This window comes from Neoarius graeffei, chromosome 2 (genome assembly GCF_027579695.1).
Source record: "Neoarius graeffei isolate fNeoGra1 chromosome 2, fNeoGra1.pri, whole genome shotgun sequence".
In the NCBI taxonomy this organism is placed as follows: domain Eukaryota; kingdom Metazoa; phylum Chordata; class Actinopteri; order Siluriformes; family Ariidae; genus Neoarius; species Neoarius graeffei.
In genome coordinates, this window is record NC_083570.1 from 89,985,141 (window position 1) to 90,003,893 (window position 18,753).

The 18,753-nt window shown below is 43.0% G+C and overlaps 1 protein-coding gene across 3 annotated transcripts in view; it reads left to right on the plus strand.

Moving 5' to 3' along the window:
• The first annotated feature begins 791 nt into the window (after positions 1 to 791).
• spock1 (SPARC (osteonectin), cwcv and kazal like domains proteoglycan 1) overlaps positions 792 to 18,753 on the plus strand; it is a 699,184-nt gene continuing 681,222 nt past the window's right edge. For all 3 annotated transcript variants that reach the window (XM_060915187.1, XM_060915189.1, XM_060915188.1), the window contains exons 1-2: positions 792 to 874; positions 1,418 to 1,582. In XM_060915187.1, the coding sequence (XP_060771170.1) occupies positions 1,421 to 1,582 (162 nt within the window). In that variant the 5' untranslated portion in view covers positions 792 to 874; positions 1,418 to 1,420. The remainder of the gene's footprint in view (positions 875 to 1,417; positions 1,583 to 18,753) is intronic.

The following is an 18,753-nucleotide window of genomic DNA, read 5'->3' on the forward strand; positions in this document are numbered from 1 at the left end:
CCCATAATCAGCTGGGATAGGCTCCAGCTTGCCTGCGACCCTGTTGGACAGGGATAAGCGGCTAGAGATAATGTATGGATGGATAGCTTTAATTATTCTAAATCAGGGCGGCACGGTGGTGTAGTGGTTAGCGCTGTCGCCTCACAGCAAGAAGGTCCGGGTTCGAGCACCCTCCAGGTGCTCCGGTTTCCCCCACAGTCCAAAGACATGCAGGTTAGGTTAACTGGTGACTCTAAATTGACCGTAGGTGTGAATGGTTGTCTGTGTCTATGTGTCAGCCCTGTGATGACCTGGCGACTTGTCCAGGGTGTACCCCGCCTTTCGCCCGTAGTCAGCTGGGATAGGCTCCAGCTTGCCTGCGACCCTGTAGAACAGGATAAAGCGGCTAGAGATAATGAGATGAGATGAGATGAGATGAGATGAGATGAGATGAGATGAGATGAGATGAGACTTTTACAAAGGTATCACGACATGATTATTACTGATCTAGACAGCCATCTAAAATGACCAACTGCACTGTTATTAAGGACGCTCTCCAAGTTTATCTGACTCCAGATTGTACTTAAGCGTTTCCTAAGACCTAAAAGCACTGCTGCAGTCCGAGATGGAGAAAGAGCCTTGTAGGGGGAGGAGCCAGAGAGCGGAAGTGTGAGCAGGTGGGCGGAGACGGTTAGTGTTCAGTCGCGCGCCTCTGTTTCTTCCCCAGTCGGGCTCAGTGTAGCTGCGCACTTTGCTCGTTACGCACGCTCCCACTCCCACCTGCGCTCCTTTGGATATTTACATCTACGGTTTTTTTTTTTTTTTTTGTCCCCATACCGTTTGCCAAAACTTGGTGCACTAACCACACCGGATAGCCAAGCGCGGGCCATCCAAGGTAAGTAAACCTGAATAGAAGTCAAACTGGGGGGGAAAAGCGGAGTGATAAAAGACGCGTTAGAGGAGAGGATTATGAGGATGAGGATGAGGATTGTTCTAACTGTTCTGTGTGAAGGACACGCTTATTGGCTCCAGACCCGGGAAGCGCTCCATCTGCTGTGCTGTGCTCTCACCACGTTCCCCTTAATCCACAGTAATCATCATCATCATTATTATTATTATTATTATTATTATTATTATTATATCACAGAGGCATCTTTTCTTTTCTGATCCTTACAGACTCATATGGACTAGAATATTGTTTTTACACAGGAAGAATTTCCTAATGAACCAGTCATGCTCCTTTAATCCAGTTTTAATCCAGTTTTAATCCAGTGTCAGGCTAATTCCAGTGCTGCATTCCGGTCAATTGCACTCAGCAGGGCACGAGCCTGCATCCCGGTTGTGCGTGCGGCTGTCTGTTCATTGGGTGTGTGTGTGTGTGTGTGTGTGTGTCCACTGTGCCCTTGTTCTCTGAGGTGTCCTGTGTTCTCACCTGCAGGCGATGCTGTGCGTGCTGCTGTTACCGATCGCCGCTTTCCTGCTGCGCGCGGAGGCGGCGGTCGGCATCATCAACATCAACAACAACAACAACAACAACGGGGACGCGGCGGACACGGACAAGTGGATCAGTGACAAGGACAAGTACTGGAGCAGATTCCGTGACGTGAGTGTCCCCGGTTCAACTTCTTTAAAGTGCTCTTTGAATCTTGTAAGGAGTCTGCGCACACGCGCACTCACACAGGCGCGCACGCACCCAAACACGCGCACACTCGGTTCTGTGTTTCTAAAGCCGAATCGGACTGACAGTGTGATCAGACTGATCTGAAGCAGAGCTCTGAAGGCAACAGAGTCACAAAGAACAGGAAAAAAAAATAGCTCACTGATGCAGGCACTTCACTGGATTTCTATAAACTCATTGAGCCTGGTTTCCTGAGGGAGGTGGGATTTACATGGTGTGTGTGTGTGCATGGTACTCTGCAATGATCTGATGTCCCATCTGGGGTGTATTCTCCCACCTTATCCCCAGTGTTCCTGGGATTGATTCTGCAGCCCTGACCAGGATAAAGCCTTTAACAGTTAGCCTTTAATTCCTCTAATTTGATTGGTCGGTTGAGCACCTTTTCCAAGAGTGTTGATATTTACTAGAGTAGCTGCTACAATTATCAACACCTTAGCAATCTTTTGGTCATTGCAAAAGTGGAAAAAGACTTTCAATACGTAAATTGTGTATGAATAGTTACTCAGACTTCCACTGGAAAAAATGAGTTGATTCCGGATTACTTGGTGTATCAGATCACGTGACACCGTTCAACAATTATTGACACCTTTGTCCACAGTTATTGACACCATTCAACAATTATCGACACCTTTGTCCACAGTTATCGACACCGTTCCACAATTATCGACACCTTTGTCCACAGTTATCGACACCATTCCACAATTATCGACACCTTTATCCACAGTTATCGACAGCATTCCACAATTATTGACACCTTTGTCCACAGTTATCGACAGCGTTCCACAATTATCAACACCTTTGTCCAGTTATCGACACCTTTCCACAATTATTGACACTTTTGTCCACAGTTATCGACACCGTTCCACAATTATCGACACCTTTGTCCACAGTTATCGACACCTTTCCACAATTATCGACACTTTTGTCCACAGTTATCGACACCATTCTACAATTATCAACACCTTTGTCCACAGTTATCGACACCATTCAACAATTATCAACACCTTTATCCACAGTTATCGACAGCGTTCCACAATTATCGACACCTTTGTCCACAGTTATTGACACCTTTCCACAATTATCAACACTTTTGTCCACAGTTATCGACACCATTCTACAATTATCAACACCTTTGTCCACAGTTATCGACACCATTCAACAATTATCAACACCTTTATCCACAGTTATCGACAGCGTTCCACAATTATCGACACCTTTGTCCACAGTTATTGACACCTTTCCACAATTATCAACACCTTTGTCCACAGTTATCGACACCTTTCCACAATTATCGACACCTTTGTCCACAGTTATCGACACCTTTCCACAATTATCGACACCTTTGTCCACAGTTATCGACACCATTCTACAATTATCGACACCTTTGTCCACAGTTATTGACACCATTCAACAATTATCGACACCTTTGTCCACAGTTATCAGCACCGTTCCACAATTATCGACACCTTTGTCCACAGTTATCGACAGTGTTCCACAATTATCAACACCTTTGTCCAGTTATCGAAACCTTTCCACAATTATTGACACTTTTGTCCACAGTTATCGACAGCGTTCCACAATTATCGACACCTTTGTCCACAGTTATCGACACCTTTCCACAATTATCAATACCTTTGTCCACAGTTATTGACACCTTTCCACAATTATCAACACCTTTGTCCACAGTTATCGACACCGTTCCACAATTATCGACACCTTTGTCCACAGTTATCAGCACCGTTCCACAATTATCAACACCTTTGTCCAGTTATCAACAGCGTTCCACAATTATCGACACCTTTGTCCAGTTATCAACAGCGTTCCACAATTATCGACACCTTTGTCCACAGTTATCGACACCTTTCCACAATTATCGACACTTTTGTCCACAGTTATCGACATCTCGTCTCGTCTTCTTCCGCTTTATCCGGGACCGGGTCACGGAGGCAGCAGTCTAAGCAGGGAAGCCCAAACTTCCCTCTCCCCAGACACCTCGGCCAGCTCCTCGGGAAGAACACCGAGGCGTTCCCAGGCCAGCCGAGAGACATAGTCCCTCCAGCGTGTCCTGGGTCTTCCCCGGGGCCTCCTCCCGGGGGGACATGCCTGGAACACCTCCCCAGGGAGGCGTCCAGGAGGCATCCGAAAAAGATGCCCGAGCCACCTCAGCTGATTCCTCTCGATGTGGAGGAGCAGCGGTTCTACTCCGAGCTGCTCCCGAGTGACTGTGCTTCTCACCCTATCTCTAAGGGAGCGCCCAGCCACCCTGCGAAGGAAACTCATTTCAGCCGCTTGTATCCGCGATCTTGTTCTTTCGGTCATTACCCAAAGTTCATGACCATAGGTGAGAGTCGGAACATAGATCGACCGGTAAATTGAGAGCTTCGCCTTTTGGCTCAGCTCCTTCTTCACCATGACGGACTGGTAAAGCGACCGCATCACTGCGGAGGCTGCACCGATCCGCCTGTCGATCTCGCGCTCCATCCTTCCCTCACTCGTGAACAAGATCCCGAGATACTTAAACTCCTCCACTTGAGGCAGGACTTCTCCACCAACCTGGAGAGGACAAGCCACCCTTTTCCGGTCGAGAACGGAGTTATCGACATCCAGATGATTATTTATAAAAAAAATCGTTATGTGGTATAAACAAAACATAGTTTTTATTTAAAATTTGTTTTACATAGACTTATATTTAGTACAAAATATATTTTATATAAATATATGGATGTTGGTGCTTACGTAAATGAGGAAATAATTCTAATGTTTGTAAACAAATGAACTGATAATGTTGAACCTGTGTCAGAAAATCTTTTTGTTCCACTCTCTACCCACTTTCTAAATATTTTCATAGATCACATTTTGTGAATCATTCATTGTTGTTTGTATTAATTTCGAGTTTTGTAGTTTACCAATGAATGTCAACAGGCAACTGATATTGTAACCACATGAAAATCCAGGTCAAAGATCGCATGTCATTCCTCGAATCAAAACTGGATAAAATGTCTACTGATATTGTAATACGTGGTACATATTTACAACAAACTGCAAAAAAAAAAATCTGAATGGAATAGAGAAATCTGAATATTTCAAGCATGTAATTTTTTATATGCTCGGAATTTAATTCTGGTCTAATTCTATTTATTGCAGTAGGATTCCAAATACTCTACGGTGGTGCTTGAAAGTTTGTGAACCCTTTAGAATTTTCTATATTTCTGCATAAATATGACCTAAAACATCATCAGATTTTCACACAAGTCCTAAAAGTAGATAAAGAAAACCCAGTTAAACAAATGAGACAAAAATATTATACTTGGTTATTTATTTATTGAGGAAAATGATCCAATATTACATATCTGTGAGAGGCAAAAGTATGTGAACCTTTGCTTCAGTATCTGGTGTGACCCCCTTCTGCAGCAATAACTGCAACTAAACATTTCCAGTAACTGTTGATCAGTCCTGCACACCGGCTTGGAGGAATTTTAGCCCATTCCTCAGTACAGAACAGCTTCAACTCTGGGATGTTGGTGGGTTTCCTCACATGAACTGCTCACTTCAGGTCCTTCCACAACATTTCCATTGGATTAAGGTCAGGACTTTGACTTGGCCATTCCAAAACATTAACTTTATTCTTCTTTAGCCATTCTTTGGTAGAATGACTTGTGTGCTTAGGGTCGTTGTCTTGCTGCATGACCCACCTTCTCTTGAGATTCAGTTCATGGGCAGATGTCCTGACATTTTCCTTTAGAATTCGCTGGTATAATTCAGAATTCACTGTTCTATCAATGATGGCAAGCCGTCCTGGCCCAGATGCAGCAAAACAGGCCCAAACTATGATACTACCACCACCATGTTTCACAGATGGGATAAGGTTCTTATGCTGGAATGCAGTGTTTTCCTTTCTCCAAACATAACGCTTCTCATTTAAACCAAAAAGATCTATTTTGGTCTCATCCGCCCACAAAACATTTTTCCAATAGCCTTCTGGCTTGTCCACGTGATATTTAGCAAACTGCAGATGAGCAGCAATGATCTTTTTGGAGAGCAGTGGCGTTCTCCTTGCAACCCTGCCATGCACATCATTGCTGTTCAGTGTTCTCCTGATGGTGGACTCATGAACATTAACATTAGCCCATGTGAGAGAGGCCTTCAGTTGCTTAGAAGTTACCCTGGGGTCCTTTGTGACCTCGCCGACTATTACACACCTTGCTCTTGGAGTGATCTTTGTTGGTCGACCACTCCTGGGGTGGGTAACAATGGTCTTGAATTTCCTCCATTTGTACACAATCTGTCTGACTGTGGATTGGTGGAGTCCAAACTCTTTAGAGATGGTTTTGTAACCTTTTCCAGCCTGATGAGCATCAACAACACTTTTTCTGAGGTCCTCAGAAATCTCCTTTGTTCGTGCCATGATACACTTCCACAAACATGTGTTGTGAAGATCAGACTTTGATAGATCCCTGTTCTTTAAATAAAACAGGTGCCCACTCACACCTGATTGTCGTCATCCCACTGATTGAAAACACCCGACTCTAATTTCACCTGCAAATACTGCTAATCCTAGAGGTTCACATACTTTTGCCACTTAGATATGTAATATTGGATCATTTTCCTCAATAAATAAATGACCAAGTGTAATATTTTTGTCTCATTTGTTTAACTGGGTTCTCGTTATCTACTTTTAGGACTTGTGTGAAAATCTGATGATGTTTTAGATCATATTTATGCAGAAATATAGAAAATTCTAAAGGGTTCACAAACTTTCAAGCACCACTGTATAAGACAGTGAATATGCCCAGGGAAACTGAGGGAATGTAAGTGGCCACTTAAGACAGAGCTTAATACCGAGATAACTATAAACAAAGACTGCAAGAGTTGCATGTCTATAATACAAAGTCAATAACTGCAATCTGAGCTCCTGAGGCTAATAGACTGAGATAACTCTACAATGATTGTGTGAGTAGCATGTGAACAAGTCCTATAATAAGTCTTAGTTCCTAAGACTCAGGGGATTTCAAGCAAATTTTCTTCAGAGCCGTTGCAAAATCAACATCTCTCACAGACCTATTCAGCCGCTGTCGGAAAAATCAAAGTGAGCCTCACCCCCAAAACAGCACGTGTCCCATGTACATATGCAGGGTATAGTGAATACAGGGATACCCTGTTAATGAATACGAGCAGTAGCCGGACAGCCGACATGTGTGTGTACGCAGTAATCCTGCTGCAGCATCTTATCGTTTTGGCTTGTGAACATGCATGTTAATGATACCATAAACATAAAAGGATGGCGCACACCCTTTACATGTAGTCGACAGTGCAGTCCGAGAATACAGTATGTTATTATGTCAATGCATGAAGTTCCTGCGCCCTGTTAAAATCCAACAGGACTCGCCCAGCTTGCTTTTCACTGCATTTGTGATACGAGCGAAAAAAACCTAAGCTTGGGCCTACTATTAAATATAAACTTATATCATAAACTCTTCAGCTTAATCCCACATAATGATTTATTTATTTTGTTAAAAATCTTATTAATTAAAAAATGGCGGGCATATCTCGGTATCTGCAATACAATCAAGTCACAATTCCAAGTACTAAAACTTTTTTTTTGGATGGGGGCACACACTGGGTGTACCCCCCTTAAGTCCACACCAATGGCTGGTTCCTTTCCATGCACTCACACCTATGGGACAATTTAGAATAGCTAGTTAACCTAATCTGCATGTCTTTGGACTGCGGGGGAAACCAGAGCAAACCCACGCAGAACATGCAAACTCCACACAGAAAGGCCCCCGTCAGCCACTGGGCTCAAACCCGTAACCTTCTTGCTGTGAGGCAACAGTGCTAACCACTGCACCATCGTGCCACCCCATTACAGGAATGTAGTATCCTATAAATTAGGTGAGCTAGCTAGCCAGCTAACTGACAGGCTATAAAGTGAGTGTGGCTTCTTCGGAATCTGTTTCTGCTCACGAAGCAAAAATCAACAGAACATTTGGCCATATTGTGTCTGAAATGTCATTTACTCTACATTCACCCTCTTCACCCTGCAGCCTCGTGCCTATGACTGAATCGCAATTTCTGTCTGTATATAAGAACTGCGGGTTACTTTAACAACAAGTCTAAATGTCTTCGATTAGATTAGATTGGATTTGGAATTGCACCACTCCCACTTTTATCTTTTTGATACAACCTTCATATCAGAGCTTGTTGCATTGTCCAATACCCGACACCAATCTGAGTTGGTTTGGTTTGCAAAATTACATGGACAACCAAGTCCTGAATTCATACTGAAGATTTGTGTTGTGTAAATCACAATAATGCAGTTCCTTCATACCATTGTATAAAACACATCTGCATTTCTATCCACTGTTGTCTGATGAATATACAATGTGTAACTGTTTGTTGTTTGCGCTCACAAATCTCTGTATGTGTATCCACACACAGGGTTAGTCAAAATTATGTTAACGCTAATGGATTATTTTTCTCCTGCAGATAGACGTATGCCATGGTTGACAGATTAAATGGTACTGTTGCTCACTGGTTTTTGTGTGTTGAACACAATGGCGAACAGGTTGAGGCCGTCCTGTAAATCATCTTGCACATATGATGTATGTTTTGCGAAAAAATGGTTTCTACCAGGGCGGCACGGTGGTTTAGTGGTTAGCGCTGTCGCCTTACAGCAAGAAGGTCCGGGTTTGAGCCCCGTGGCCAGCGAGGGCCTTTCTGTACGGGGTTTGCATGTTCTCCCTGTGTCTGCGTGGGTGTGCTCCGGTTTCCCCCAAAGACATGCAGGTTAGGTTAACTGGTGACTCTAATGCCGCTTTTCCACTACAAACGCGGCTGAGCCGTGCTGAGTCGGGCTGAGTGGGGCTGTTGGAGTTGCATTTCGACTACAACCGCGCTGAACCGTGCTGGCTGGAAGTGGGTGGACACATTGGGTGGAGTTAGCGAAAGTGGGTGGACATCAGGTGATGTCGTTAAGCAGCGCAAACAGTGACATCAGTGATCTTTTAAGCGGTAGTCTCACGACCCGAATAGTAAACAATAAACATGGAGGACATGGAGTCGTTAGTGTTGCTGGTCTTGGTGCTGTGGCTTGTTGTCACCGACAACGCGGACAGATACTGGCAAGAGCGTATAGATGAGGCGAGGCGCATAAGGCTTCAGAAATTCTCGTAATTCGTAATTCTTCTCCTTCTGGGTTTGCGGTGTTTACAGATCCCAGCGTGCTCGCGGGGCGTGTGGGCATGTGAGGACACTCCTCCTCACCAATCAGTGCACAGGGGAGTGTCTCCTCACGCCCCCAGCCTCACTCGGCACGGCTTGGCTCGCTTCAGCCCCACTCCAAAACGGTGCGAGTTTTAGGGGCTAAGCAGGGCTGAAGCGAGCTGAGTCGTGCTGGTTTTTGGTAGTCGAAACGCGAGCCGTGTCGGGCTGAAGTGAGCTGAAGCGAGCTGAAGCGAGCTGAAAAAGGGTAGTGGAAAAGGGCCATAAATTGACTGTAGGTGTGAATGTGAGTGTGAATGGTTGTCTGTGTCTATGTGTCAGCCCTGTGATGACCTGGCGACTTGTCCAGGGTGTACCCCGCCTTTTGCCCATAGTCAGCTGGGATAGGCTCCAGCTTGCCTGCAACCCTGTAGAACAGGATAAAGCGGCTAGAGATAATGAGATGAGATGGTTTCTACCATTTAAGTGTTAACATAATTTTGACTAACTCTCTGTATAGTGTAATTGCATGTGGGGGATTTGGCTCATTGCTCTAGGGGTGAGTATGAGTCTTGATTTGGGTGGTAGAGGTCCTGGACAAGCCCATGTTTTAGTCAGTCATGGCCTAAAGGTTAGAGAAGCAGGTCTGGGACCAAAAGGGTGCCAGTTTGATTCCCTGGACCAGCAGGAAAAAAACTGGGCGGTGGGGAGTGAATGAACAGTGCTTTCTTGTCCCGCTACAAGGCACTCAACCCCCAACTGCTCCCTGGGTGATGCAGCACAGCTGACCACTGCTCTGGGTGTGTGTGTGTTCGTGTTCACTGCTTCAGATGGGTTAAATGTAGAGGAAGAATCTCATTGTGCTGTAATGTATAGGTGACAAATAAAGGCCCCAAAAGCCCCATTCTTCTTCTCGTAGGCCCAAAATATATTTTGCGAAGTACAGGCAATGTTCAATTCTGCTGCCATCCCAACAGTCAGAATAGTCTGATAATAAAATTGTTTGCTGAATTACCTGTGTAGAATATGTTTGTCATTGAAGTGACACCAACTATTTACTGCACTTTTAATTAAACACCTATAGAAAGTATAGATACAGAGCTGTCAATTGTCTACAAACAAATTATTTATCTCATCTCATTATCTCTAGCCGCTTTATCCTGTTTTACAGGGTCGCAGGCAAGCTGGAGCCTATCCCAGCTGACTACGGGCGAAAGGCGGGGTACACCCTGGACAAGTCGCCAGGTCATCACAGGGCTGACACATAGACACAGACAACCATTCACACTCACATTCACACCTACGCTCAATTTAGAGTCACCAGTTAACCTAACCTGCATGTCTTTGGACTGTGGGGGAAACCGGAGCACCCGGAGGAAACCCACGCAGACACGGGGAGAACATGCAAACTCCACACAGAAAGGCCCTCGCCGGCCACGGGGCTCGAACCTGGACCTTCTTGCTGTGAGGCGACAGCGCTAACCACTACACCACTGTGCCGCCCCAAATTATTTATATAAGAAATAAAACTCATGGGAACATGCTGAATTGAAGTGGAGACACTGTTATGAATGTTAGTCCAAAATTTTTCCTAAAACAGCATATCCCCTTTTGTTTTTGTCTTTTATAGCACAACAATAACCAATGCTAACATCAATCCATCCATCCATTATCCATAACCGCTTATCCTGTGCAGGGTCGCTGGCAAGCTGGATCCTATCCCAGCTGACTATGGGCGAGAGGCGGGGTACACCCTGGACCAGTCGCCAGATCATCGCAGGGCTGATATAGAGACAAACAACCAATGTTAAAAATTTTTATTAATTACAGAATGACACATCATTATTTTTTAACCATTTATAGTTACATTTAATGTTCATAACATCGAATGTCCGTGAGACAATTTAGCTCATGTTATCACAAAAATTATAACAGCTATAAACAGCCGTTCTGTGACCAGGCTCTCTTATTTCTCTTTCTTGAAGTTAATCAGAATGAATTCGGTGTGAAGTACGTATGAAGTCTTCTGTTCTGGAGACTCTCTCTTGGTGGAAAATGTTAAACAAACATTGCTTTTCAGAAAACCTCACCATATCAGCGGCTCCTTGTTATTAAATAACATGATCTTTTTTTGGATCTGTTTATTAGCAGTCTTAGATTATGTGGATTGTCTGCCAGACAGTTGTTTTAGAACGAGTGTGATAAATCTGTGATTTATCTTGTACTGTGCATTACTGTCAGAGCTTCTGACCAATCAGATTCGAGAATTCCACAGTGCAATGGTAATATATATTTAGGTACGGCCTAAAAGCGGAGCTCCTGATGAGTTTATGAGCAAAATATTTGCAAGGGCACAAAATCAACCTGAATAGAATAATAATATGAACCACTGAAGTGTGTAGGGTTGTGTATTTCAGATCAGTAAATTGCTGCATGGTCTTGTGAGAGTGATACCAATAATGAGATACACATCACAGTTAGGAATACATATTTATTCCTTTTTTGACACGGCATGCCATGCGCCAGAAACAACACCATGACATTTATTATGGTGTGACTCTGCTGGGTGCCTGGTGGACAGCAGTGAACCAGCGCTTTCACTTTACAGCATCACTGTATAGTTATGATTGAATATTATTGGACATAAGAAGTAAATGACATTGATCCGTGGTAGTTTTAGATTATCTTAAAGGTAAACTGCCTTTCAGATTTTTCAAGTGTAGGTCATAAAAGGAATTTTTCCCGACACCCAATTATTTTTGTTTCGTGGATCGAAAGCTACTGAATTTGAATCAGACTTCCAATTTTATTATCATTACAACCCCGATTCCAAAAAAGTTGGGCCAAAGTACAAATTGTAAATAAAAATGGAATGCAATGATGTGGAAGTTTCAAAATTCCATATTTTATTCAGAATAGAACATAGATGACATATCAAATGTTTAAACTGAGAAAATGTATCATTTAAAGAGAAAAATTAGGTGATTTTAAATTTCATGACAACAAGACATCTCAAAAAAGTTGGGACAAGGCCATGTTTATCACTGTGAGACATCCCCTTTTCTCTTTACAACAGTCTGTAAACGTCTGGGGACTGAGGAGACAAGTTGCTCAAGTTTAGGGATAGGAATGTTAACCCATTCTTGTCTAATGTAGGATTCTAGTTGCTCAACTGTCTTAGGTATTTTTTGTCGTATCTTCCGTTTTATGATGCGCCAAATGTTTTCTATGGGTGCAAGATCTGGACTGCAGGCTGGCCAGTTCAGTACCCGGACCCTTCTTCTACGCAGCCATGATGCTGTAATTGATGCAGTATGTGGTTTGGCATGGTCATGTTGGAAAATGCAAGGTCTTCCCTGAAAGAGACGTTGTCTGGATGGGAGCATATGTTGCTCTAGAACCTGGATATACCTTTCAGCATTGATGGTGTCTTTCCAGATGTGTAAGCTGCCCATGCCACACGCAGTAATGCAACCCCATACCATCAGAGATGCAGGCTTCTGAATTGAGCGCTGATAACAACTTGGGTCGTCCTTCTCCTCTTTAGTCCGAATGACACGGCGTCCCTGATTTCCATAAAGAACTTCAAATTTTGATTCGTCTGACCACAGAACAGTTTTCCACTTTGCCACAGTCCATTTTAAATGAGCCTTGGCCCAGAGAAGACGTCTGCGCTTTTGGATCATGTTTAGATGCGGCTTCTTCTTTGAACTATAGAGTTTTAGCTGGCAACGGCGGATGGCACGGTGAATTGTGTTCACAGATAATGTTCTCTGGAAATATTCCTGAGCCCATTTTGTGATTTCCAATACAGAAGCATGCCTGTATGTGATGCAGTGCCATCTAAGGGCCCGAAGATCACGGGCACCCAGTATGGTTTTCCGGCCTTGACCCTTACACACAGAGATTCTTCCAGATTCTCTGAATCTTTTGATGATATTATGCACTGTAGATGATGATATGTTCAAACTCTTTGCAATTTTACACTGTCGAACTCCTTTCTGATATTGCTCCACTATTTGTTGGCGCAGAATTAGGGGGATTGGTGATCCTCTTCCCATCTTTACTTCTGAGAGCCGCTGCCACTCCAAGATGCTCTTTTTATACCCAGTCATGTTAATGACCTATTGCCAATTGACGTAATGAGTTGCAGTTTGGTCCTCCAGCTGTTCCTTTTTTGTACCTTTAACTTTTCCAGCCTCTTATTGCCCCCGTCCCAACTTTTTTGAGATGTGTTGCTGTCATGAAATTTCAAATGAGCCAATATTTGGCATGAAATTTCAAAATGTCTCCCTTTCGACATGTTGTCTATATTCTATTGTGAATACAATATCAGTTTTTGAGATTTGTAAATTATTGCATCTCATCTTATTATCTCTAGCCGCTTTATCCTGTTCTACAGGGTCGCAGGCAAGCTGGAGCCTATCCCAGCTGACTACGGGCGAAAGGCGGGGTACACCCTGGACAAGTCGCCAGGTCATCACAGGGCTGACACATAGACACAGACAACCATTCACACTCACACCTACGGTCAATTTAGAGTCACCAGTTAACCTAACCTGCGTGTCTTTGGACTGTGGGGAAAACCGGAGCACCCGGAGGAAACCCACACGGACACGGGGAGAACATGCAAACTCCGCACAGAAAGGCCCTCGCCGGCCACGGGGCTCGAACCCGGACCTTCTTGCTGTGAGGCGACAGCGCTAACCACTACACCACCGTACCGCCCGGAATCAGGATTGTATTATTATTATACAACAATTAAATAGAACAATTAATGAATTTAAGGCCACATGGCCAAGTGTTTATGAGATACGTTGCTTTGTGTTTATGATCAGGTTCCCTGTGGTGGTACATGCACATCATTTGTATGTACAGATGTCGTCCAGTTGCAAAAATCAGGTCGATGCATTACCATAGTCTCTTAAGTATGGAGCTGTGCTCCGTGTTCTTCGTGTGTGGGGAGCCCTGCTATAATATCTTTTAACTTTCTTTATTCTTGATTGTTTCACTTATAATTAGGCTGTTAGTGTGGTACAACTTTCTTAATTAAACAAGGATATGTTTCAAGGTTCTCATCTAGAACTAAAGCACAGAAGTACCATAACTAGCTGCAAAGCCTGTCAAAGCTCTGCATCTTGCCTTTTGTGCTGTTGGCTCATTGATTTTTATCAGCATCATGTTGGATTACGTTGTTGATCATGCATGTTGGACGTTGTGCTCATGTGGGTTGTTTCAGCAGAGCTGTGTTTACAGTCACAGCAGATACGGGTTATGGACAAACACAAATGTAAACTATCGACACACAAAATCATTTGAGCAATAACACCTGCACATTTGTGAAAATTTTTAAGTAATATTACCTTGTGTATGTGATGTTAATAATATGTACGCTAGCCTGATAATAGTGTTGTTATCCCCCGCTGGCCAAAATGCCTGAAGAGGGATTATGTCGTAGCGATGTCCGTCCGTTCTGGGAAGGGTGCTCACCTTCTGAAATCAACTCCTCTCGCAATTTGGGGAGGAATTTCACCAAACTTGGTAAAACGCATTGTTATATGTCAGTAATACGCATATTATTTTGTTCAATTCCGTCGCATTTTACCAGATTTGTGGCCCTTGATTAACAACCTTGTACTTTCACAATTTCATGAAGGTGTGCTTTCCTTCTGACATCAACTCCTCTCACAATTTTTGGACAAATTTCTCAAAGCTTGGCAAAAGGTCTTGTTATATGATGATAATACGCATATTGAAATTTAATTTTTGAAAATTTTACGAGATTTTTGACCCTTGATTAAATAACTTGTACTTTTACAATTTCATGAAGGTGTACGTTCTTCTTAAATCAACTCCTCTCACAATTTGTGGAGGAATTTCGCCAAACTTGGCAAAAGGCTTTGTTATATGACAGTTATATGCATATTGAAATTTCGTTTAATTTGGGCAAATTTTACAAGAGTTATGCCCTTGATTATTAACAAACTTGTACTTTGGCAATTTCATCAAGGTGTGCTTGCTTTCTGAAATCAACTTCCCTCACAATTTTTATCCCCTGCTGGCCGAAAGGCCCGAAGGGGGATTATGTCGTGGCCATGTCCGTCCGTCCGTCTGTCCTGGGAAGGGTGCTCACCTTCTGAAATCAACTCCTCTTACAATTTTTGGAGGAATTTCACGAAACTTGGCAGGATTCTTTGTTACAGTGGTGCTTGAAAGTTTGTGAACCCTTTAGAATTTTCTATATTTCTGCATAAATATGACCTAAAACATCATCAGATTTTCACACAAGTCCTAAAAGTAGATAAAGAGAACCCAGTTAAACAAATGAGACAAAAATATTATACTTGGTCATTTATTTATTGAGGAAAATGATCCAATATTACATATCTGTGAGTGGCAAAAGTATGTGAACTTCTAGGATTAATCAATCAATCAATCAATCAATCAAGTTTATTTGTACAGCGCTTTTAACAATAACATTGTCGCAAAGCAGCTTTACAGAATTTGAACGACTTAAAACATGAGCTAATTTTATCCCTAATCTATCCCCAATGAGCAAGCCTGTGGCGACGGTGGCAAGGAAAAACTCCCTCAGACGACATGAGGAAGAAACCTCGAGAGGAACCAGACTCAAAAGGGAACCCATCCTCATTTGGGCAACAACAGACAGCCTGACTATAATATTAACAGTTTTAACAGGTATAACCCTCAACTGTCCTCATGGGGCCGTCCTTCACAGGAGTGGGGCGATAAAACTCCGACCAGACACAGGGCACCAGGATGGATCAAGCAGGTCCGAGGGGCAGAAGAGGCCAGCATCTCAATCCCAGGATCAACATGTAACTCAGAGGGACAGATTGGGGGGGGGAAGAGAGAGAGAGAAAGAAAACATGTTGTTAGGTATGCCCTAAAAATGACAAGTATTAAATCTGTGTGGTAGGCTCGCAGAGACAAGAGTCTTTACATCAGGCATGACACACAATGGCATGTTAATATGGTAAAAGAATATATCATGACCTGCTCTGGCTGGATGCTAGATTGGGTGATGGGAGCACACTCCTCAGCAATGATGAGATGCAGATGGGACCCTTAGGCCTGGCCAAGACAATTCAGTTACATTTCACCGGGTCTGGGACATGCGACAGAATGTCTGACGGCCGATTCCCTGCAGGCTACGATAGCCAGTCGAGGTCCCCACCGTCTCCACCAAAAGATTTCCTGTTGACTCCATGTAACTCAGAGGGACAGATTTGGAGTGTGGGGGGGGGGAGAAAGAAAACACAGGTGGTTAGGTATGCCCAATGTCACCTGAATAAGTAGGAACAGTATACATATTGCACCAAGTACAAGCAGGGACTCCGGCAACTAACTATGACAGCATAACTAAAAGGAGAGAGCCAGAAGGTAACACAGGCATGAGGGAGCCCCGGGACATAAAGCAGCCAGCCACTGCACCGTCAACAAACTCGAGTGAGCAAGCGAGTGGGGACTGACAGCATCCATACATCCCAGTTTACCAAAACACTCTATGTCTGAGGACCCTCCAGACCTACTCTTTTACCTCATAAACACCATTAACAAAAGGCTTGACTAAACAGATATGTTTTCAGCCTAGACTTAAATGCTGAGACTGTGTCTGATTCCCGAACATTACTTGGAAGGCTGTTCCATAACAGTGGGGCTTTGTAAGAAAAGGCTCTGCCCCCTGATGTAGCCTTCACTATACGAGGTACCAGCAGATAGCCTGCACCTTTTGATCTAAGTAGGCGTGGCGGGTCATAGAGGAGCAGAAGTTCACTCAGGTACTGTGGTGCGAGACCATTTAGTGCTTTAAAGGTCAATAGTAGTATTTTATAATCAATACGAAATTTGATTGGGGGCCAATGCAGTGTGGATAAGACAGGCGTGATGTGGTCATATTTTCTAGTTCTAGTAAGGACTCTTGCTGCGGCATTTTGAACTAACTGGAGCTTGTTTATGCACTTATTGGAACATCCAGACAGTAAGGCATTACAATAATCCAACCTGGAGGTAACGAAAGCATGGACTAGTTTTTCTGCATCATGCAATGACATTAAATTTCTTATCTTTGCAATATTTCTGAGATGAAAGAAAGCTATCCGGGTGATGTTATCAATGTGAGTTTCGAATGAAAGACTGGGGTCAATAATCACTCCGAGGTCTTTTACTGCTGCACGTGAAGAAACAGAAAGGCCATCCAGAGTTACTGTGTAATCAGAAAACTTACTTCTAGCTGTATGTAGTCCTAGCACAAGTACTTCAGTCTTGTCAGAGTTAAGCAGAAGGAAATTTATAAGCATCCAGTGTCTAATGTCCTTAACACATTCCTCAATTTTATTAAGCTGGTGTGTCTCATCAGGTTTTGCAGAGACATACAACTGTGTGTCATCAGCATAACAGTGGAAACTAATACAATGTTTACGAATAATATCGCCCAGAGGTAACATATATAGAGAAAAAAGCAGTGGACCCAAGACAGAACCTTGTGGAACACCAAACTTTACCTCGGTACGTCTAGAAATATCACCATTTATATCAACATACTGATAACGATCAGTTAGATAAGACCTGAGCCAGGAGAGGGCCATTCCCTTAACTCCCACAACATTTTCTAGTCTATCCAGAAGAATGGAATGATCAATGGTATCAAATGCTGCACTAAGGTCAAGCAACACAAGTAGCAAGACACAGCCCTGATCAGACGCCAACAGTAGGTCGTTTACTACTTTAACCAGTGCTGTCTCTGTGCTATGATGAGGTCTAAATCCTGACTGATACATTTCATGGATGTTATTCCTATGTAAATATGAGCATAACTGCTGTGCCACAGCTTTTTCAAGGATCTTGGAGATAAAGGGGAGGTTTGATATTGGCCGATAATTGGACAGCTGACAGGGATCAAGGTCAGGTTTTTTAATCAGGGGTTTGATAACTGCTAGTTTAAAGGATTTGGGTACATAGCCAATCATAAGAGAAGAATTTATTATTTTTAGAAGCGGTTCAATTACTCCAGGCATTATCTGTTTGAATAGATGTGTCGGTAAGGGATCTAGTACGCAAGTTGAGGCTTTTGATGTAGAGATTAATGAAAGTAATTCAGTTTCTTTTAGGGGAGTAAAACATTCTAACTGATGATCTGATACAGTTATATTGTTAACTACAAGGTCACTTTCATTGTCTAACCTTAAATTAGTAGTTTGAATTTTTTGTCGGATATTCTCAATTTTGTCATTAAAAAAATTCATGAAGTCGTTGCTACTACATACTGCAGGTGTGCATGTGTTGATAGTGGACTTATTCCTGGTTAATTTTGCTACAGTATTAAATAGGAATCTAGGATTATTTTTGTTATCTTCTATTAGGGAGGAGAAATATGTTGATCTCGCAGCACTAAGAGCTTTTCTATACTTCAGGAAGCTCTCCTTCCACGCCAATTTGAACACTACCAATTTTGTTTGACGCCATTTACGTTCCAATTTTCGAGTGGTCTGTTTTAATGTGCGAGTGTCATCATTATACCAGGGTGCTAATTTTTTGTCTCTGACCATTTTCCTTTTTAGAGGAGCTACATTATCTAAAGTATGGCGGAATGTTGACTCTAAGCATTCAGTTGCCTGATCGAGTTCTGCAGGGGCTGACAGTGACCCAATCAAAGTTGACAGGATTAGCAGTTAATTTGAAGATGAAATTAGAGTCAGGTGTTTTCAATCAATGGGATGACAATCAGGTGTGAGTGGGCACCCTGTTTTATTTAAAGAACAGGGATCTATCAAAGTCTGATCTTCACAACACACGTTTGTGGAAGTGAATCATTGCACGAACAAAGGAGATTTCTGAGGACCTCAGAAAAAGCATTGTTGATGCTCATCAGGCTG